This window comes from Prinia subflava, chromosome 4 (assembly GCF_021018805.1).
Source record: "Prinia subflava isolate CZ2003 ecotype Zambia chromosome 4, Cam_Psub_1.2, whole genome shotgun sequence".
NCBI classification, from domain to species: Eukaryota; Metazoa; Chordata; class Aves; order Passeriformes; family Cisticolidae; genus Prinia; species Prinia subflava.
The window spans coordinates 62,340,229-62,364,334 of NC_086250.1; the positions used below are offsets into that span (position 1 = coordinate 62,340,229).

At 37.9% G+C, this 24,106-nt stretch overlaps 1 protein-coding gene across 13 annotated transcripts in view; it reads right to left on the reverse strand.

The window, feature by feature from the left end:
- Positions 1 to 24,106, reverse strand: part of MAGI2 (membrane associated guanylate kinase, WW and PDZ domain containing 2) — a 703,046-nt gene that overhangs the window by 90,613 nt on the left and 588,327 nt on the right. For all 13 annotated transcript variants that reach the window (XM_063396964.1, XM_063396963.1, XM_063396971.1 and 10 more), the window contains one exon: positions 951 to 982. In XM_063396964.1, coding sequence (XP_063253034.1) covers positions 951 to 982 — 32 coding nt within the window. The remainder of the gene's footprint in view (positions 1 to 950; positions 983 to 24,106) is intronic.

Here is a 24,106-nt window from a genome sequence, read left to right on the forward strand (position 1 = left end):
TCGTGCTCCAACATGAGAATATGTAAAGTTGTTCAGATTTAATGTACTTCCCCTGCCTGCCACCCAATAAGAAGACTCTAAGTCCTTTAAAAGGTATTGATTGCTACTGTTATTCCCATTGCTCTTAGGAGTCTTCAGTATCTATTTTCCTCTACACACACTTGATGAGAATTAAGAATTGCTCTAAAGTCTATAAAATCTCAATTAAAAAAAGCCAAATTTAAAAAACCACAACAAAACCAAAAAACAAACAACACCCTAAAACAATAAAACAAACCAGACAACCAAAAATAGTAGCCTATGAATTCTTGTCATACTGTGAATGCTGTCACAATTTCAGGAAATTACACAATGTGGTGGCAAGAAAATAAATACAGCCATTGCTTAAAGTCTTACAGCATGAAAAATCTTTACATGTTGGGTTTTACTGTCAAAATCATAGAAACACAGAAAAGTTGGTTAAAAGGCACCTCAGTCAGTTCTGAGCCCAAGCTCTTATTTGAAGTGTGACAGTGTGACTATTTGCAGCTCTAGGTCTCCTAAAGCAAGAAAGAATAACCAACTCTTTGAGGATGTTAAGCCATTTGTAAAGCAGAAAAACTGCATATTGTTCATTTCAAAGAATTTTCCAACTAAAAGACTACACTGGCCTCATTTCTGCTGCCTTCTCCTCCAGACCTCTTATTTTTAAGCCACCACATTTCTGGTTCTGTCCACCCATCTTAACATTAAGGTTTTCCTTTTTCCAGAGCACTTCTGGCAGACTCCAAGTCAACAGACCTTCAGAGCTTATCTGGGAGGCCACCCCTGGTGTCACCTGGAGCTGAGGCACTGCTGAGAGGTGTCTCATGAGCTGGGAACAGGATGGGTAGATCAAAGTCTACAGGAATTTGCTTTGCATGACAGTCATCCTAGGAACTCAATGTGTACAATTTTGAAAGGGAACTTACAGGCTTTGGAGTTTTCCATGGAGAAAAGAAACCTGAAATAAACAAAAAATAATGTTAGCAGCTTTTTCTGGTGCATAAAGAGTGGAAGCTAAGTGGTGTCTATGCTCCCATTCTCATTCAGGTCTGCAGATAATACTGATAGATATGAGAATTCTCTACACAGAAGGGGTGAAAACACAAAACACGAGGGATAAATTCTAAGAAAAAATAGAAATATATATATATATATATATATATATATACATACATATATATATATATGCAAGTGGAGCTATTGAGATCATTGCCATACTTTACAAACAGCATGGGATTAGGTTGAAATTAAAAGAACTAATCAAAAGGACTTCCAAATGTCTTGGTGGACATTGGATAAGACACCAAATGACCTGGTATTGATGTGTCAAATGCAGTCGCACCTTTAGGAAGAAGCATTCAGAACATCCCATCAACAAAACCTAATAATACAAGAGATTTTTTTAGAAGAAAAGCCTGAAGAAAAATAACTGTTTCATCAGTCTAGATAAGGTGGCCACGTCTTGAGCGGATTGCTTATTTTGACACTGTCCTGGGTTTTGGTCTTAGTTAGCAAGCAGTCATACATGACTACCTCTTTTACACAAGTAGTTATCTCCTTTTCCTTAGTTATTGACTGATTGATAACTTCCTTCAGTGACTTTCCTAAATTTCAACTCTTGTAGCTTGCAAATGTTTAAAACTCCAAATACGTCTCTTTCATAAAAGAAAATAATTTGAAACACTCATTGTAAACACTGTTCCTATTTTATGCATTACCACGTTAAAAACATTTACAAAGTATTAAATTTTAAAAAAGCCTTACAAAGGGTATAGGGTTAGGTTTTTTAGAATACCGGCTTTCAACACAGCTTTCATTCAAAAACTCATTCTCAGTTTAACAGCAGTTAGAAAAGACACTATGGACCTCCCTAGGTCAGATTAAAAGCTAATAACAAAGAGTTCATTTGTTTTGTCAGAAAAAGAAATGGGGCTTGAACTGAGATATCTAATAGGAGGGCTGCTCTTGCATTCAAAAAATGAATTCAGCTTTAAGAGTAGTACTGACTTCATTATTTCTTTTTCTAACATGAGTCTAAAAAGAAAATTAAAATTATGAGAGCATTAGCATAGTATCTTTCTACAGACAAATCACAACAGAAATTATATTTGCACATATATTTAAGGTTTGTAGAATTCTGTGATAATGAGGTAATCTTTTCTGTCCTGATACCTAATTAATTTCAACTGAAATATCTTGCAGCGTAAAAGCACTTGAGCCATTTGTAGTGAAACACTGGCTGTTCAGTAATGCTGATGTGCTTTTTTGAAAGCTTTAAAAAAAAAAGTCTATTGAAAAAAGTAATCTTGGAAAGGTTTATGTTTACTGACTCTACAGTGCCTGGATAAAAACTGCCTTATTAACAAGTGGACAGATTTCTTTCCATCTGCAGACTCAAGCTGAGATAACAGGCATCCTTGATAGATCTGGCTTGTACATCACTTTCAGTATTAAAGATTCTGTAGCAGAAACTTATTTAATGACTTATTGGATGGCAGATGGCTACGTTTTTATTACCTGCTCTGTTTCTGTACTGCTAATAAGAGTGAAAACAAAAAAGTACTTTTCCACTCTGAGCTAAAGATAAGACTAGAAACTTGCTCAAATCAACTTACTACCCCAATTTGTTGTTGTTCAGAAAATATTTGTTGTTGTTCAGAAAATATTTGTTGTTGTTCAGAAAATATTGATAGAGGTAACACTCCTTACCCATTGATACTAGTGCACCTCCCATAACTTACTGTCATCAAAAATTACCTCTGGTTAAACTGAAAAGTCTTTTTTTTTCCCCTATTTATTTACTGTCTCCACATAAAAAAAAGTTATGCTGGAGATATCATAAAAAAGTTACTATTAATTAAAAATATAATAAGTACTTAAAAATCAAATAAACAATGACATATAAATCAAGTCAAAATTTTTTTAAGAAGCCCCTCAATTAAAAAAAAATCAATTACTCACTCAAATAAAGAGAAAATAAACTTATATTTATCTTGGAGGTTATGGGCACAGACTGCAACATACAAATGACAACATCTACACTCAAAACAAATAAAAGGCAAAATTTATTCACATAGCATGAAATTATGTTAAGAAAACTAACAGATATAGGATGCCAGAGAAGTAAAAGATCCAAAGGAAAATTAAAAAAAAATAAAATTTGAGATCCATATATGCACAAAAGGATGTTATAGAAGCAATAGTCTCTAAAGGTAACAAACCTTGGGACCAATAGTACAATCCATTCTTCTGATTTAATTTCATCTGATATACCTTGAACTCATGTAAAATGAGATAATCTCTCACCTTTGTCAAAGACTAGGTGCTAGATTAAAGTAGTGAGGGATTAGTTCCATAAAGCAAATTTTATATCTTTTACGTATTTCTTGACAATTTTAATGTTGTCTCACATAAGATCTACACTCACAGCTGAACTAAAAATCCTTTTCCCAACCTAAACAAAACTGACTTTTATAGAATATATGGCATTATCAGTTATTCAGTAAGAGACTGATCGTGGATAATTGTTGTGTACCAAACATCCAGAATTATCACTGGTATTTAAACACATGCTACAAATGCTGCATATTCAAGAATTCAAGGGAGTATTGCATATGTAGCACATTGCAAATGTTAAAGAAACTTCACATGAAGAGACATAAAAGCAAAATGCACTTTCCTGGGCATGCTGCACCCCTCCTTCTAATTTTCACTTTTAAATAGTACTCTGCATGAGTACAAGAACAAATCCTCTATATGTAGAAAATGGAAGCTTAAAATCTCACCCAAAGAATATACCTTAATAATCCTAATAATATATATTCAGTGTCCACTCAACAGTGTTGGCTGTCTGCAGCTACATCTGCAGTGGGCAATGAGAAGAAGTGGACTTTCACTTAGCTTGACCCCACTTCACATCACACTCTCCCTTGACTTGCTGGTGCTCCTTACATCCATGTGAGCACTCCCCACCAGGGACAGCAGGATCCCACCTGAACGACAGCTGCCAGCAGTTCATATACACGTACTGATTTATCAACAGGGCTGAAAGTTGTTCTCCAAAAAATGCAGCTCTTTTTTTGAGTACTAATTCAATACTAATACTGCCCAAACTTCTGATCAACTCACATCTAACTAGAAACATATACTGGATAAGCTCTTACAACCTCATTCCACCTCCAGATTTCTGCTTCTCTCTCCCCAAACTCCCAGCCCCCTGCTGTCCAACTTGCGATGTCTTCATAGAAAATTGAGTAGCTGAAGATATTATATACATTTAGGTATAAACACCCCTCAACTCCATATCCACATACATGTTTAAAAATAAAAAAAAATAAAAGTCAACTTAGATCCACATAAAAATACTTCATGCAGCCTGTTCTTGCCATGAGTGGCTTTTGGCTCACCCATGTGCCTGACAGCCACCCCTTCTCATAATAACCTCACCACACAAGCTGTAGCCCATCTTTTGAAGATTTCTGTACCTTTTTTATTAATATCCCTTGTAAAGCCAGCCAGTACAGATCTTCATCAGTTTTGGAAAGGAAAGTGGGGTTACTGGCTTTTGTTAAAGAGCAACCACCACCAGTCATCCAGATGCTAGCAGGAAAATACACGTACGCATGCAACAATAACAATACATAACCTCATAGGCTTCTGCAAAATCAGTTTTGAGAATATGATTTCTTATTCAAGGTTGGCTATTTAAATTGTAATAAGGTTACAGCAGCTGGTGGCCAACACATATGAACATTTTAATTATTCAATTTCAAAAAAATAAGCTGAGGTACAGTAACAACCACATGTTTTCTAAAAATCAGAATTACATTTCCTCATAAAGCAGTGTTACAAACATTTTTTTTTGAAATTGCTTTTTAAGTTGTATTTACCACCTTCCAAAATGAGCTTCACTGGAAATCAGAGCTGTGATGGTTTCTATGTTGTAACTTAACTAAAAACCAGTGTGAACTGAAAATAAATTTTGGATTCAAATATATAAGAAAGAAAAAAGTTTTTCCTTTTTTTTCAGATCAAGGCAAATTCCAGCTTCAGTTTACTGTACTTCTTTTTGATGAAGATATCCTGTAACAAAAGACAAATCACATCATACTCATTGTATCTACTCCTTCTTATATCCAAGGTTAAGTATGCTTTTGTTGTAAAATATTCTTACAGATATCATGTGCCTTACACTTCAGCAGGGATTTATTGTTGAAAAGTTTAGTTTCCTAAAAGCAGCTTATCTGGCAGAACTTAGGGCATTTGCAAGACAGAGCTGTGATTTGTTTCCTTTTCAGTTTTTTTTTTCAGTAAAAATCATGAATTTGGCAAATTCCATAATGTCAGTAACACAAAACCAGCCCTTGTTTATTAGTCTGCTACGATGGGGATGATTTTTGCTTCATTTCCGTCTTCATTTTTCTCACATTTTTGCATTGTTTCCTGGAAAAGTTCTTCACGCCTTGCAGAATCGTAAGTAACTAAAAAGCTATTGCAAAGTCACAGGACTTTCAACAATGTTCACCTCTGTGGCAGATGTATATGGATAATTAAACTGAAGCCTGGGAACAGTTTGATTTCTGCAGTGACGGCGTGTGCTGCAGGGAGGAACTCAACAGCATCAAACACAAAGCCTTTTAATCTACAGCAACGTTCAAGGTAAACCAACATCCCTCTACATCACTTGTCACACCTTCACTTCTAATGGGCAAAAGCCCACTAGCTTCCACCAGGCTTCTTGGGAGCTTTTTTTGTGCTTTAATATCCTTGTTGCATATGGCTTCATGAACAAAGCTGTCTTAAGCACTGAACAGACCTTTCTCCTTCCTAGATGCTTGCAAGTCACTGAACAGATGGCTGATGAGCACTCCCAGAGCCTTAAATGACTCCACGGGCATCTTATCAACATCCATGTGACAACACTTCAAGGAAAAGTTTTCCTTTCTAGAAAAGTTACTGGATAAATTTACTGTAACAGTAGATTTTTTTTTCCTGTGTTTTTTTTCTTTCTCTTACTGGAATCCCTGAGATGTCTCTCAGTTGTCTACATGGGCCTGATTTCCAAAGGTATCAAATACTCATTAACTTCAAACGGATGTGACAGGGGAGAACTGAGAGTTCAGATTCATGTGTTCACCTTTAGCAGGGTTCAGGGAACTGTTTCTTACCATTCCCATTACACTTGGTTTCTCCCTCTGCATGTTTACCTGTAACAACAGGTATGAGCTCTGTTAAGAGTGGTCAGATTGGGTGCATAGAATTAATGCTACATTGTGCTGACTCATTAAGATTTAAAATACCCTACAACTAAAATTCTGAAAATACTTGCGGGAGAGGTAATTTTTTGTGTGTATGTAGAACAAATATATATACCATTAATTCAATTGCTCTTCAAATATTTTCCCCTTTTAAGGAAAAGAAACATGATCAATGAGGAAGGAGTACATTCAATTCATTTACATACTGTAGTAAACAAAATCTAGAAGGAGACAATGAATGAAAATAAATGGAAATAATACTCATGAAAACAAGCAGGTGATAAAAAGTTTCAGTTGATCATGTCATATTTAAAGTATCAGATGATGTATAGGGAATGGCAATTAGTATTTCCATTTCTAATAAAATTAACCATTGTACATAATATCTTTCAAAGGCCCATCTTGTTCAAGCAGCTCTAAATATTGAGCTCTTACTCTAGCAACAACAAAAAGTTGATTTACCTTGAAATAAAGAGTAGGTGTAAGGAGACTGGGAGCTCTAGCTCTTCAAGCATAGTTAGCTAGTCCTGCTGTCAGCTGTCCTTCATGATGGTGCCATGCTGTGGAGGATCCATTTGGTCTTTAGCTGGGATGCAATGGGTCAGAAATCAACACATCCCACATCAGAGTGAGATGAATGACCCACTGCCTTTGATCAGGCCACAACATTCCATGTGTTTAGAGGCAGTGCCTTTTCCCTTGCAGTAGGCTATACACAAGCAGCATGGCAAGTAACTGATACACAGCACCGTGTTGCACTGAGATGAGGGCTGGTTACAGGCATCAGTTGTTGTTTCAAATGCAAGTTCACATTAATAAGACTGAGAAATACATCTGTCTTTTTATGGCTATATACATATGCCCAGATGTTACAAAAACCAGGCTTTCCTGAAAAGAGAGTCATTCTTTTGTTCATGAAAAAACCTGATTCTCAGTAGTTGCTTGTGCTGGCATTTTGCTTTATTTTGCATTTTGCTACTTGATTGCTCTGGATCTCAACCCAAATGAAACTGCAAAACAAGTAGTGCTCCAGTTTAAATCATCACTGTTCTCACTCTTTGGCCTACCACACCTATGAAAAGTGATCCCAAAGAATGAATACATTCCTGCTTACAGACAATCTGTGAAGGCATGGGCAAAAAGAAGGGACTGTTCAAAGGAAGGTCAGCTAGATCTTCACCCATTAGGCTACCACCCTGGCTGGCTTATCTCTACTCCTGATGACTTGGGGGCATCTTGAGTCCAAGTCTTTATTTCAGCTCTTCAGAATTTCAGACTTCTTGACACGTAGCATAAAGTGTGAGACAGAAGTTTACCAGCAATGATGTAGAGGTAGAGGAGTACCTTAGGAAAATGTACCTGATCTCATCCTAGCGAAGCTGCTGAGGCGAGTGGCTCTGGTGCTGACATGACTGGCTGTGGAGTGCTCCTGTGAGGTGCACGGGGGAGTTGTCTGAACTTGGGAAGCTCAGGGGAGGGACAACAGCAGCCTGCAGCTCATGCCACAGCGGCCGACAGGACCAGGAGCAACAGGCCAAGCCTTCCTCCAAAGGATAAAAGAAGCCTGTAGGAATCTCTAGGGGCCAGGAGCACCATCAGCAGGGTGGGCCCACAGGGCCTGGTGTGGCACCAATGGCATGATGTAACAGTCTGGTGGCAACTGGCACTGAAGAGACCCAGGAAATGTGGGTTGCTGAAATGGAGCTGAACCCGTGCCAGCTATAGGAAGAAAGACACGGCCTCTCTAACTCTGCACCCACCGTGAGGGACACAGCTGCCCAGGTGGAGCTCCAGTGGGAACATGCCACCCCTGCACTGCCCTTGTGCCAGGACTGCTGGCACGGTGAGGAGCTCCTGTGCTCAGTGACACCTCTGGGAGGAAGTGAGCAGGCTGAGGAATCCAGGGGAGTGTAAGAGTATCAGACTACTGGAATGTCAGAATATTCTGAGTTGGAACAGACACACAGGGATCATCGAGTCCGACTCTAAGAAAATGGCCCACCACCCTGGCATTATTAGCACTGTGCTCTAACCTTCCTTCCCTGTCTTCCCTGGGACAGGCTCCCCAGATAGACAAGACACATGATAGAATTTGTTATCCTCTCCCCCTGGCTGAACACAGTGACTTAAGGGATTGCTGGCAGTGGTGACAAGTGCCTGCCCAGTGCTTGTCTCCTCTGGGACTGCCTCATCTCCCCAGGTGTCCAGGCATAGCAGGTATGAGGCTCTCAAGTGGAACCAAACATAATAAGGGTGGTGCTTCATCCAGCATGGGTGCAATGCTGTCGTCAAGTTGGCCTGCTCCCTGTGCCAAAGCTGCCTTCCAAAAAAAAGAAGGGTCATTGTCACAGGGAACTCCCTTCTGAAGGGAACAGAAAGCCCAATATGCAGCCCAGACCCACTTCTTATGGAAGCCTGTTGCCTCCCCGCAGCCTTGGTTAAAGATATTAAGAGAAAGCTTCTTACCCTGACACAGCCCTATTATTCATTTCTCAGGTAGGCAGTGACAAAGTTGCAAGAAGAGGTTAGAGGGAAATCAAGAGAGGCTTCAGGGCCTTGAGATGAGTGGTTAAGGGATCAGAAGCACAGGTAGTGTTCTCTGTTTTCACAGTTGTGGAAGATTATGACAGAAGAAACAGGAAGAACAGCAGATCAATCCTTGGCTCTGAGCCTGGTGCCACCAGCACAAGTGTGGGTTTCGGTTTTTTGATCATGGGTTAGTTTAGAGAACACCAGTACTTCAGGAAACAGATAGGGTACAGTTGTCTTATAGTGGGGAATCTATGCACAGGACCTAGCAGGACTCATTGAAAGAGATTTAAACCAGATTTGAAAGGGGTAAGGGATAAAACCAGGCTTGCTAAAGGTAACTCTGGGGGCTGCATGTCACTGCTTGAGGGACAGTGTGCTAGCAATGTCCTCTGGTCTGCTGTCTCAGCGGAGGTAGGGGATGGAGATGCGTGCAGCAGCAGAGACATGAGGGTTATTGATGCACTAGAAACCATAAAAGCAGCCAACAATGGTCACATGTGAATTAGGACTTCTCTCCCAAAAAGTGTCAGGATCAATAGCCCAGCTGGAGAATGCCTGCACCACACTCAGCACAGGCAACCAGCAGGAAGAACCAGAGGCACAGTTCTTGGTACTGCAGGAAAGCAATGGTATAGCTGCCTTCACAGAAGCCTGGTGGGGTGACTCACATGGCTGGACTGCTGCAATGGATGACCATAAACTCTTCAGAAGAGACAGGCAAGGAAGGAGAGGCGATGGGGCAGCTCTGTATGTTAGGGCCAGTCTTGACAGTCTGGAGCTTAATGATGTGATGACAGGGTTGAATGTTTAAGAATCAGGGGAAAGGCCAACTAGACAGGTAATGTGGTGGGACTCTTTTGTAGACCAGCCAACCAGGATGAAGAGGCACATGAAATACTCCATAAGCACCTGGGAGAAGTCTTACAATTGCTAGCATGCTGGCTTGTATCAGGAACAGCGTGGCCAGCAGGCCCAGGGCGGTGATCATTGCCCTGTACTCAGCAACGGTGAGGCCACGCCTTGAATCGATTTTCGGCTTCTCAGGACAAGAAAGACCTTGAGGCCCTGGAATGGGTCCAGAGAAGGGTCTGCATAGGGCCAGTGAGGGATCTGGAGCACAAGTCTGATGAGGAGCAGCTGAGGGAGCTGGGGGTGTTTAAGCTGGAGAAAGGGAGGCTCAGGGGGGACCTTTTAGCTCTACACATTTCAAGCAGGAGGTTGTGGTGAGGTGGGGATTGATCTCATTTCCCAAGTAACAAGAGACATGACAAGGGAAAATGGCTTAAAGTTGCACAGGGGATATTTAGATTGTATATTTGGAAGAATTTCCCCACCTAAAGGATTGCCAAGCAGTGAACGTGGTGCCCGGGGAGTTGGTTGTGTCACTATCCCTGGAGGTATTTAAAAGATGCGTAAATGTGATACTTCAGGACATGGTTAAGTGATGGACTTTGCAGTGCTGGGTTAATGGTTGGCCTTGATGATCTTAAGGTATTTTCCAATCTAAACCCTTTTATGATTCTATGATTCTAAGTCTCTATGTTTATAGAGCTGACACAAAAGCTTAAATGACTGAGATGAGGTACTATCAATATTCAGCTTTTCAAACATAGGAGCACTTTTTGTGCAGTTCATGAAATTTCACTGACCCAGCCTGCTTAAGCAACAAATTTTTAACAATATTCAAATCTTCACAAATAATTAGAAAAAGGATAGCTATTCAAAGTCATGAATGGTAGAAGTAATTGCTGTTCAAGCTGGAACCCTCACCAGTCACCTGAGTCTATCAGAATGTAATCTAAAATACACCAGAGAATCTCAAGCTGCCATTAAATTTCACTTTCATGAATAGCAAAGAGTCTTTGTTAGCAAGAAAACAGCCATCAGAAAAGGTCAGAAGCTGGCATGGTAATGAGTTAATTTACATTCTAATGGACATACAGGTATTTATTTTCCTTGACTGCTACAGCTCTGTGAATTGCTTATCAGTCAAAGATTTAAAATAATTTATGAAACCAGGAAAAAATCCCTATAAGTACCATGCCCTTCTAATTAATCTGGATGTGAGGCAGAGAACTTTTGCATCATATCTAATAGTGCAGAGGCAAATGCAACAGTTAATGATAGTTTCTGATGCATAACTATACTAGACGTTGAAAAAATAATAAAAATCTCAATTTGTGGAAATGAAAAATAGATTTTTGGAACAAGCTTTGTATGTGGTCAACAAGAACGAATTATTTTCCAAGGACAAAGTTAAATATAGAATGTCTCATGTTTACACAAACTGTCTTCTCTTTTCAGACACTGATTACCAGAACAACGTTACTCTGTTACAGTTTTATTTCCTTGCTGATAGCAAACTACATTGTCTGAAGGACAGTCATGTCTTGGAATAGAGAAAATGCTGCTGCAGAACAGATTTTACTGGGACAACTTGATCCGGAGTAGAAAACATTATCTTATAGAATTAAGGAAGAGCCTTGTCTCTTTTTATGACAGAAGTTTCTACTAAAAGTTCAAATCCTTAGGTATATATCCTAGTTTTTGATTTGGAGATGCAGGTAGTATTGGATGAACTGTTATTTTCCTCTCTGAAGTCTAAGAATATGTATTTTTATTTAAATACTAACCCAATTAGCAAAAGTCTGTGTGCATAGGTACTCATACATGATGAGCAAGACATCTCAGATGTCTGCTCACAGGTTGTTGATTCTATCAACATTTTGAAAAGGTCAGGGGTATATTTTTGTACAGACATGAAAAGGAACCTTTTGTTTGGCTGAAGGGAAATTTTCCTGAAGAATCTCCAGGCTTGCCCATGTGTGTTGTCTAATGACTGCTGCTAAAAACAGTGTCACTGGTTCTCCTTCCAGACTAGCAATTACACCCTTGACTGTACTGCTCTAAAGCTGTGAGAACTGGTAATGAAAGCAATGCCTTGTCTTGGGCAAAAACATATTGTTTAATGCAATTCCCCCTGAGCAGAGCAAACCCAGCAAGGTGAAAAGCCTGGTATGTGTCATACCCTCAGAATCAGCAACATCATTTGGAATATAAATGGGAGACTTCAGAACCCGGACAGCTTGTGGCTGTAGCTTCTAGAAGGGCCTACAAGTGCTGCCATACCCAAAAAGACTTTGTATGCCAGATAAGAACACGTCTGACAACTCAGCTTGGCTTTAGTGAAAGCTAATTTAAGCCTCAAAAACTTTCAGGAATACTGCATCATATTTTTGGAGCTCTCTGACAGTCAGAAACTCTGCCTAACTGTATCACTCTCTCTGCTCTTTCATGTGTCTAGATTCTGCTCCCATTTAAGCTTTAACACTTTCTCGGCCCAATAAAGAAGTCTCACTTTGCATTATAGTATGTCACGTTGATGAATATTACGGCATGTTCTAAATATTTTCTGTTAAAATGTAAATGGTGGGTAAGTTATTTCAATACAGTGTCCTAAAGTCCTCTTCATGAAAATACATTCACAAAATGTCTTCAGCAAGTGTGGGGGAAAAATGTTCAATACTAAATCCATTCTGTTGCTTGCATGTGTATCCTCCAAATGTTGCCAACTGTGAGAAAAGGACCTTTGGTGGGAATTGAGATGGAATATCCACGGGCATCTCAACAGAATAGGATGTCTATATGTCAGCAGTTAATTAAAGTCCCCATCACTTATACCAAAAACACAAACACATATGCAAGCTTTAGATACTGATATTCAGACAAGTGAATTTTCATGTCATAGCCTGTGAATTAGGAACTTAACACAGATGAAGAAACAGGTCTAGCATCCAGGGTGCCGTACCTAATGTTATTCAGAAATCTGTCCTAGACTGGCAGATATGACACAGAATCTAAGTCTATGGGAGACTTCAGAGCTTCAGTTGTCATACTTACTCTGCCATTCCAGTGGAGATTCCTTGGTATGCTAGTACATCTCAGGTGGCCTTGGATGTTGCTAATGAGCTCAGTGTCTCCCTCCTCCTGATTTCTCTAAAATTTGGGAGCACTGGACAAAAGTTCATCATAATGCAACAAATAAGCGTAATTACAGAGACTTAGAGAACTTCCTGGCCTCCTCTGACTGCTTGTCATTACTAAATTACACAGTAGTGACTTCAGTATTTTGTGTTTAAAACGCATCAAGCTGTCTGCATGGTTCTAAATTCTATTAATTTGTTTTTGAAATCTGTGCTGTAGAAATGGGAAGTGTCAGGAGCTCAGGTGTGTTAACCATAATTGATGCATTTCCATACCACATGACAAACACTCAAAGGCAACATAATAAAAAGGTAATCATGCCACTTGGCCACAGTGGTGAAAGCTGGGATAAGCAATAGCATGATTATTTGATGCTTTGGATCCAGATGTTATTCAAAGGAATAATTAATTTCCAATTTCCTGCTCCTTCACACCAGCTTGACAGATGAGTTTATTCCCGGCTATAGGGATTCAGGTAGAACAGAAAGATTGACAAACCATTGCAGACTGTGAAAGAGAAGACCAGCTGGAGAAGCAAAACTTATCACAAGACCAAGGTTTACATGGTTAAGTCTTAGATGTGAAAATACAACATTTAGTGTTGAAAAGCAGAATATTTGGTAAGGGACGTTAGTGGAAGACCCATGTACAAAGGGTAACAAATCTGAAAAGAACAGAGAAGTTCTAAATTTGCAGTTCCCTGGTTGAACCTCCAGGTAAGACACTTCGCTTTGATCTACTGAAGATTTGATATTGTCCACTTTGACACGTACCTAGTAGAGGTAAATGTCTTTGCTTTCATGTTCCCACTCAGGAAATAATTCTCAGTATACAACTTACTTATCAAGAAGAACAAAACTGAATTAGTAAAAGCTTTGCTGATCACTTGAGTTATTTAAATTTTTCTGGTTAAAATGAAGTTCAGGTTTAGCATAAGACCACAGGAGCCTGAAAGAAAAAAATTGAGGGAGCAATAATGATCGATGGGCATGATATTATTGCAGTACAGAACACTGAAGAGTATAAAGCATGATAAATTGATCAAGATGACCTGGCTTGCAAAAAAAACCCATTAAGAAACGTCAATTTTTTATGAATTCCTGAAAGTTTGGAGTTGAGCAATTAACATAAAGAACGGCTGTGTCCTAAAGTCTAATGAGAGAGGAAGAGTATTGATGTGAATTTTATGATGTTTAGATTATGTGCTGGTCACATGTAGTCCTGTACAGTACTTTAAAAAGTTAATGAACAGAACACTAAAAAATGATGCTGAAAAAGGATCCTGACAAGATAGTTGGGAAGTGATAAGTATTAAATGAATGTATTACAAGGAAAAGGAAGAAAAACTGTGAATAGGTTTTTTTTTTTTCCCTGTGACATTGCAGTGTCTCAGAGGAGCACAGATTGGTTTCAGACTTGAGTTAGATGACATGTCCAACATAATAGAAATAAACTCCTCAATACTGAGAAAATTGGAAGAGTACATAAACATGACAAGTTAAACGGAGGAGATTATGGTGCTGACAACCGTGAAGCACTTTGTGGACCTTAAAAATTAGCATTTTTAGAAAGACGTGCCAGGGTACATTGCATGTATGGCCCTCCTTACTTAAAATCTGAATTTACTGTGTAAGAAAACAACTTGAATGTAGTCTTTGGATCCATAAACCATCTTCTTCCTCATTCTACCCTTATACCTCAGTATCCCCATTTGATCACAAGACAAAAACTGAATTTATGCCTGAAGAACATACCTGGCTGAAGGACTCTGGATAAACAGCACAATTAATCTGTGATGGTCATGATAGATTCTCCTTGGGTTTCCCCAAAGAACAGATAAATAAAATGCCACTAAGTGTAGATCTGTATGCTCTTTACCCAGTCACCCTACAGGCTTACTGGGTATATAATCCCAATCTGATAGGAGAGGAAATAGTTTGTAGAGGAGATTTACCCTGGTGTTCTTTTTCAAAAATTTACATTTTTTAACTGTAACAAGTTACCATAAAGAGTATGATTCATGTCACAGGGATCAACAACAAAGGGTCTGCTACAGAGGAAAGGGAAGGAGAAGTCAAATTAGAGCCTTTTATCAAAGGGAGTTTTCATTGGTTAATGGTAATTCTCTAACACCATTTTTTGCGAAAAGCAGATGCATTTCCAGAATGTATTGAACATTTAATGGGTAAAAAAATATAATAAATCAGATCTCAGATGAAATTTTTATTCAGGTTCTAGACAAAATACCTACTGACCATCTAACATTTAGCAGGATCATCTAATATTTAGTAAGCACTAAATATTAGATGTCCCTCATAACATGGAGCCTGAAGTAATTTACCCAGTTATAAGCAGGCCTTTGCTTTTCATACCATCAAAAAAGTTTTTGAACTATCAGACAACTGACAGTTCTAAATAAAGTTGCTTTACTTCTTGGTGGATACTCTCTTTGGTGAATTTTTTTAAAAGCATTAGGACTCATAGGATAGAGCAAACAAATTATAAATCCATTCTAATTTTTTAAAAAATGTATTTCCACCTCAGAAGTTAGTAATTCAGAAAAAAATGCTGTCATTTGAAAATAAAATCATTATACAAGAGAAAACAAAAAAAATTGTTTTCAGACTCTCCACAGAATATTTTTTTTCCTGAAGAGTGTTCTGAAAATTGTGTGTTCTGACATACAAAGAGACCTTAAATGGGAGACACAGCAAATACCTATTATTCTCCTTAATATGGTAAAGTTTATTTACTGTTGAGGCAAACAGAAAAAACCAAACCAGTGTGCAAATAGCTATCACATATTAATGAATAAAAATGGGTAGCTCTGTAGAAACACAAGTCATGAATTTTTATTCATCTGTCTCCTAGTAGGAACAAGTTAGAAATGGAACTGAACTGCAATTCTACACCAGTAATCTGCAATAGATGCATTTAGATTTAGTGATAAAAGTGTATATGTTGTTACACTGCAATTCTTTATCTTTCAGACAACAGAGAGGTGCAAAAAATAAAAAGCTTTTGAGTACTTCAGAATTAATACTCACTCTCTAGAGACTAGGCCTGATCCCCCACCTGGAAAATTTCAGAGGCATTAATTTTTCTTTCCTAATTTTTGTTTTTTAATTTGCAACATTATTTTCAATACACAAAATTATTATTTTCTTATTTATTATATTGCATTTGAAGCCACTATTATTTATTTTTTATTTCTTTGATGTCTGTATTTTTTTCTAAATAAAAATTTTATAGCTTTAAATGGCAAAAGAGAAAGTGATAGTAGTATATTTCAACTTCAGTCTCCTTTTTCCTGACTTTTTAATTATAATAATGCATATTTTTTTGTCTTTATCACCCCAAATTGTAGAACTGGTGAAGTAGGACTTCCCCTTTCTGTAAAAATCTCTGAAATCCCTAGAATTTCTGTGTGATTTTTGTTTCTTCATTACTTCACAATTAAATAGACACAGAAATGGTTATCAGTTCAGAAGAAAAAGCAGCTTCAGTTCTTAGTTCCAGAATTCAAACCTTTAATCTGCAAGGCAAAGGATATACCAAACTGGTGAAGAAATTACTTTCTATTTTGTGGCAACACAGCAGGTTTTGATTTGGCGGGGTTTTTCCCCACATAAACTTGATCCCAGGCTGGCCAAAAATTTTGTCTAGAACTGACTAGACTCCTTCATAAAACAGCTCCAAAGGCTTGGTTACATATATACACCCAAACAAATACCCAAACCACTTAGCTTTATCGTAATAGAACTAAAATACATGTTTTCAAATAGGGAAGATGTCAAATCATTAACTGGAGAACACAGAAATCAAAGAAACTTCTGAACAGCTTGCGCTGCTCACGATGTCCCTATAGCAGAGGTCCTTGTTTCCAGTGAAATCAATGACTCCATGAGTTACAAAAAGCTCTGCAATAGTCCCTGCTGGTCCCCAGATTTTCATGCCATTGCCCATGCAGCCCACGTGTCTGTGCTTTGCTCCTCTCCGTGGGTTGCTGCGTTGTTGATCTCCAGCTTTCTGCCCTGACCCTTCTTCCACTTGCTCAGAACCCACAGCCATGGAAATGTCTCTCCATCAGCACCTCAGGCAGGAGGGGCCTGTCTTCACTGCAGAAGGACCTGCCTAACTCGGGCACTTTCCAGAGGCAGCCTACACACTTGGAAGAAACCAAAGAGATCTCTCCATCAGACTGCTGTTATCTATTTGACACAGAGAATGGCTGCAGCTGTTTCAGGTAAATATTTACTCATGGTAACCACAAATGTCTTTGAAGCAGTTCTATGCCTAATAGACTCTGACAGCCAGAGAGGTGTAGGTCAGGGACTGTGCCTCCTATCTGCTGAAGAAAGGATCACCCGACAACACGGCTCCTACCAGTACTCTTCATGTGACCCAGAACATCTTTTCTGAATGTCTAATTCCTCACTAGCTGGTTTCTATCCTTTCAGCTCTGTTTTAGACTACTTCTCCCAAGCAAAGTCCTTTTCTTTAATTTTTACAAGCCTTTAATCAACAACTACTTGCAAGATTCCCTCAGGAAATAAACCCTGAAATTGCATGCCTAATTGTCTGCACAGGAAATGAGATCTATTACAGGAGTTAGGTAGTAAGGAAACATCTTTCTATCTACCTTGCATGTGGACAACTGAATCAACCATTACTTCTGTTAATGAAGAACTAAGGAAGAAAATCCTAGAGAAATAATGAAGAAAATCCTATAGAAATCCCATATTTCAGGTCTAATTAAAAAGCAACTTTAGTTAAAGATATGACAGCTACAAGATGCTTGATCTTTGCATAGTATATGAAAGTATCACAAAGTAACTTTAAAATAAATGGGAAAAATGGAAAAATAAGATGGAAGGACAAGTATGAAGAAGTAGGGAAAGACAATCTGGAACAGGACCTCATTGATTTTCTTAATATTAATAATAACTGCAATAAAATAGTTTACCAGTGGCACCTTGCTAAGAAAATTGTAAACAAAACCTTTAGTTTTAGGAAGTTTTGCTGAATCTGCCTTTTTTCACTGTGATGTTATGCTCAGGTGATTATATATAATGATTCAAAAGCACTTTTACAAGTTTGGGTTGCATTCCTTACTCTCTTTCAGGAATTAATTTGCAAAGACTGGACAAAATCACTTCCTGTTTGCTGATGCTTAGTTTAAGTATTCCACTTTGCTCTTTATCAGTAATGTCTTATCTAGTCAATGACATGGACCAAACTGTCTGCCAACTGCAAAGTTTATCAGTATTGATTTTATGTTTTCTACAGGATTTTCAAAGGAAGTGCATTTAGTCAGAAGCCAGGAACTTTTCCTAGAGATAGTTCATTAAAAATAAATTCCCTCACTGATTTTCTACTTATAATTATGTTAAAAGAGTGATAACTTAAGAAATTTTTCAATCCAATGTAAGGCATACTATTTTTACTTGTTTCCGTTTTTAGGTGAGGAGTGGAGTTGTTGCTTGTAAAGACTTTAAAAAGTCCATTACATAAAAACAATTGTTATCATAAAAATTGAAGTATTATTAAAGATATTAATATATATTTAAGATGAAATATTTTATGCAATCTACATTTCTAACTTCACTTTTATAGAGAAATCCAGGCTGTTTTCTATAGTAGCATGAATGGGATTCCAGATTTAGCCTTAGTGCATGAGACAGCTTTCAGCCTTTGCAATAATGCAGGGTTTTTTAATAACTTTGATTATTACCTATGCTTTCCTCTGGTGTGTGGGCAGGACTCATCCCATGCACCCTTGTTCCTTTGGGTCGTCAGTTAACCTGAGGTTATCCTCCATACTTCAATCTGTGCAGCATGATGGGCAAACAGAGAACAAGCTGCCTAGGCAATGACTGAATAAAATTATTTAATTCATCTTCTTCAGGTGCTGATTTTCCACCACTGGCTGTAGGAATAAATATTTAGACTCGTGTAGACTAGAAATCTAACTATTTTTACAGTTAAGCTGGGATGTCACCAAAAGTGAGTAGAAATTAAATTTGAAATGTTGGTAGGTGAGTATTTTAAACTTTAATAATCCACAGGGAAGAATAGGTTCTTTTAGAATACTATTGACTTCAGCTGCTTTAGATATTTACAGCTGAATGGCACCATAGAGATGCCTGCTTCCCTCACCACAAAGGATCCCTGCTTGCTGCCCAGAGCGATGAGGAAGGGTTCACTGCAGCTGCCTACACAGGATCCCTGATACCAAGGGCTGAGGAGAACGTGGCTATGGGTGTTGCAAGGCACGACTGGGAAGACAGGCTGAAGAACGTTGCATGTAAAAGATTTTCAGCTTATTTGCTTTAAGGGACATGTAAAAAAACACAAAATCACTGTGAGACGAACACTTAAAAAAAGACAATTTTGAGTGAAGCTCTATACAGATGGTTCGTCTTTTAGTACAACACATCCTAATGTGATGCCATTAGCATAAAGAACTTCATAAAGTTAAAAGTCTGATATGCAATGAACTAGTTACGAGAGAATCCTCCTGCGTACACAAGATTAACTTCAGTAGAAATCTTTCCAGCTGGTGGTCATGCAGTGAATGTTAGCTGCATCAGACTCCCCAGATGTTTCTATTTTATAGCCAACTCCACAAGCCACTGAGATCTCCCAGAGATGCTACAAAATAAATGAATAAACACTGCATTATTTTTCAATTACGGTGTGAGAATAATCTGTTGTGTATTTAATCTTTAGGAATACATCTGACAAGCTGAAATGAAAAAGCATGTCACCATTCTTGCTTGCATTGACTTTTAAAAAACTCTCATGTATAAAGAAATATATATTCAATGTGGTGCAATAAGGAGAAAAGATTCAAAAGCTTCTTTTTCTGAGAAGTACTGGGGAAAAAGTTTAAAATTATCCAGATGATGATCTGTTCAACCAGAGACCTTCTCTTTTAGCATCCTGGGCCTAAATGTGGACCCCAAATAGAATATTCCAAGTATTTAGCTTGGAAGGGACAGTTGGAGTCCAGCTAGGCCAATCTCTTGCTCAAAGCAAGGCTAAGTTCAAAGACTGGGCTGACATTAAAGAATGGCAACTTCTCTGAATTGCCAAATGAAGAAAAATGGAGCCAGAATGACAAACAATAAACATGCAGACTGAAGAAGGACTGGATAAAACATGGAAAGCGCTAGTGGAGAATGGCAGAAAGTGGATGGAGCAGACTGTCTTTGACTCTGCCACATTTGTTGGCTCTTACTGGCCACAGATCAAAGCCCTGTGGACTTTTCCCAGAATTCTCTCTGGGCTGCTCTGGGGCCTTCCATCGATGTAATCCTCCTGCATTTTGGCTAAACAGCTGAATCATCTGTCAGAATCTTTCCATTTTCACTAAGTACTTCCTCATACTTATTCCAGAGAACATGAGATGTTACATGGTGTGTGGCTTAAGAGCCAGGCAAAAGAGAATCCAGGTCTTCTGATACACCACCCCACTAGGATCACAGTTACAGTTCCTCAACTGGTCATTCTTTTTTTTCCCCTTAAGGAACAGATAAAGGTGTCTTTAGCTGTACTTCAGAGATATGATAGTGTTTATTTTGCAGTACAGAGGCACTGCTTGGTCCCAGATGCCTAAAATAATCATATTTAGTGAGAACAAGTTAAAATACAGAAGATATGCAGGGGTCGTAAGAAAAAGATATTGGCTTTATATTGATAGGTGAATTCAGTGAAACTATTAAAATATAGATTATACTGTGGTATTCCCATAATCAGCAAACCTGTTCTATGATGTCAAATCATCCCTGAAGTATTAATAATTTTTTAAAGTTCTTTAAGAAAAATGACGTCCTTATTAATAATATTACTATTACTATTACTATCATCATGATCATTTATCAACTCAAAATATTAGCAAATTTTCTGCTATGAAAAAACCTAATTATAGAAATGGAAATGAATTGATAAAATGGATATAGAGATCATTAAAACATTTTCTCATTCAAAAATCTTGCATCTGTGCTTGTATTCATGCATACAGCCAATTTTTAAATTATCTGAGAATTTTTACGAGTGCTCGATCTAGAACTCATGGAATACAATTAAAAATGCTAAAATTAGGGAAAAATATTCTAAAAAGTTCATTGAGCATAATTTGCACATATCTGAAACATACACTAAAAATAAGGAATGTGTAAAAAGAAAGCTTGCCTTCTTTTAGTTTACGGTAATAAAAGGTACCAAACAAATGAAAGTCAAGGTTTCTCTCATTTACCAAAAAGGAACACTGCACAGTATATTTCTTCTGTGCTGAAATACTGTTCCAACTTATGAAAAATTTGGCTTTGGAAAGTAATTTATTTCCTTTAGAAATCTGTTTGGACATAGTTGGGAGTCAACTTTCAGAATTTGTGCCTGGCAGCTTTGGCTTCCATGTGCTTTTTTTAAAACTGTAAACTAAAGGTGACACAACAAAGGGGTGTGTATTCTGGTGATGATTTTGATTGTTGAATTATGAATCACCCAAAGTCTTTCTGAGAATGTAGTGTTGTATTTAATAAATGTTATAATCTTGGTTTATAAAAAAAATAAATAAAAAATGTTGAGCATGAATCATAGAGGTCAAGCATAGCCATTGTTAAAGCCTTCCTTCCCTTTTTAAGAATGTAAATGAAAATTGCTCAAAGAATTGTACAGGGATTAATACATCATTTAGAAGACTAATTTAGTTTCTGCATTTTTACTGGATATGCAAACCATAGGGGCCAAGAGAGTTCTGTGGCTTAGGAAGTGCCTGAAAAGCACACCTTCCCATCTCCCCAGTGCTGTGTCTCAAGTCTGTAGCACGATAGATAATGTAGTCACTTGTTTCATAGTGTATTAGCTTACTTTATTACTATAAAATATTGCACTATTTTACAAATCACCACATCACAACGTCTACACAATGTACTTTGACAACAGATTTGGAAGCCAAACAAATGCTGTTTAATAGGACATTACATTATACTGAACCAACAAAAACATTGTTCAACACATTTAGACTAAACTTTAGACATGCCTCAGTACACAAGCACAGGTTGTATGGTAATTTTTAGAGTCCAGCTCTGTAGTTCTCCATCCTTAGGCTGAGATCTCCCAAATCTCCTCTGAAGAAGGTGAGATTCACTCAGAAACTAGACTATGGGTGACTGGAAATAACCCCAAGTTTCTTCATGCCTCAGAATTGCAGTAGGCTCTCCCACGTACCATGCTTGGGAGGTACTTGGCTTCAAAAGATGTCATCTTTCACTGAGATGCAAAGTCCAAGAGAATACCATTAAGTTTTCTCGTAATACTGCTTGCAAGTGCAGAGGAGAAACTTCTCTGGCCTGGCCAGATTCCAAGGTAGACAAGCCAAAAAGTCTGTTTTCTCAAACAAACTGTTCTTCAGTTTGTGTGAATTCAGTTACTAGTATCAGTAAGACTGAAACCAGTCTCGAGTACAGCTCAGTGGAGCTCTTGGGTTCTAGCAGTGACATGGGCTGCAGCTAGCAGACAATAACAAGCCCTGTGCTCCTCAAGAGAGACAAGGAGTTGCCTGTCCTGAAGGCAGAGTTCCTGCACAAATCCCGTGTGCACAGTCAGTCTCTCTGTAGTCCTAATAACTCTAATGTCTGACTGCTCACTGTTTGTAGCCTCTTGGGTATAAGCAGAGGTTTATTAATGCCAGAATAGCCACTGGAGCAATGGTGGTCACCTCTTTATGGCATGCAATGATGACAATATACACCTATACACTCGTGTTTCTTTTTGCTAAAAGGTTTTCTACAGGGACCCATTTCTCCAGTGTGCAAACTAACTCCTTCCAATGTCAGCGAGAGTTCGGCACACATATCCCTAGGAGAAGTGTCCTCAAGTTTTAATAGAAGCACTGTTCAAATTTCAGACCATACAGACCATACAAGCCTACATTAAAAACAGTTTCACCAGTGATAAAAGCACTTTTGAAACAAAATGCTTTCTAATAGTCATTAAAAAACTTCTGTATAATATATGTGAAAAGGGTTTATCTAATGCTTTGCAAAATTATCCATAAATGTACCACACAGTGCACAAACATTAATAAGAAAGAAGCAGCAAAACCATAGCACTACCACTTTGAAATGCAAAGCAATTAATATTACTTCTGGTAATACAGTGTAACAGCTACTAACTATTATTAATGTCTATTTTTTCAAGAATCCATATTCATTAAGGAGGTCTATGGGTGTCTTTATCTTTTATTCAGAAATATGGAAGCAATTGCACACTGTTTCACTGCTAATCAGAGCCATACAAGAAAAGAAATGAAAGTTTCATTAGTGCAAATTTCAGGACAACTGGTCTCCTGCCCTAACTCCTCCTGTACGAGTTTGTCATTCCCTGTGTTACTGAAAGGTTACAATTTCTCTCAGTAAAAAGATTTATATTGAATCCCTTCATAAACAAGGCTCTATATCTAACTTATTTTTTATCTGCTATAATGCATAATATTTATTGAAATAGATTTTATACCAGATAGTGGCAACAAGATGATTAAAAAGTATTTCAAGTGGATCCAAAGTATAAAACAATGTGTAGGGAAAAAAGGATGTCAATAATTGGAAGGTTACTAGAGAGTACATATCTCACAGTTAAAAATATGGTACTCTGCAAGGTGAGACATGCCTTGCTAAAATGAGTCAGAAAAGCAGTGCTTCAGGAATTTTGTTAATAAGGCTGCTTTCTACAACTTTTTAACAACTGTAAAAATGTTTAACAACAGATTTAACTTTTTTTTTTGCATGCTAATAGTATTTGCTAAAAACCTTTCAGAAATTTTATTTCTGGAATTAACAAAGGAAAGACAACTGTTCTCACAAGGCTGTTAGGAAACTATTTTGCACAAAATATTGAGTTCTATGTAGGGAAGGTAGGAAGGGGCAAGTGTCCATGGCTGGGAAAAGGGCAACATGATATCTAACAGAAAAGTCAGTGAAGTGGACAATATAGCATGACTCACAATATTTTTGGTCATTAAATGTTTTTGGCTTTACTAGCTAAAAATAGCAACAAAAATGAGCACAAAATAAAGGGAAAGAACTCAAAAGACAGCATGAGAAGAATATGTTCACAGAGAAATCATGCTGAGGAAACTGTTGAATTTATGATGTCATAAAAATAGCTCATAATTTTGAGATGGAAAGGAAAAAGGTCAGCTATGGACCTTTGTTTTCCATCATTTTTAAAGCAGATGGATCCAAGAACAACAGAGCACTTAGGGGATGGCAAAGTAAAATGGTGTGGCAAATTGGAAAGAGAAA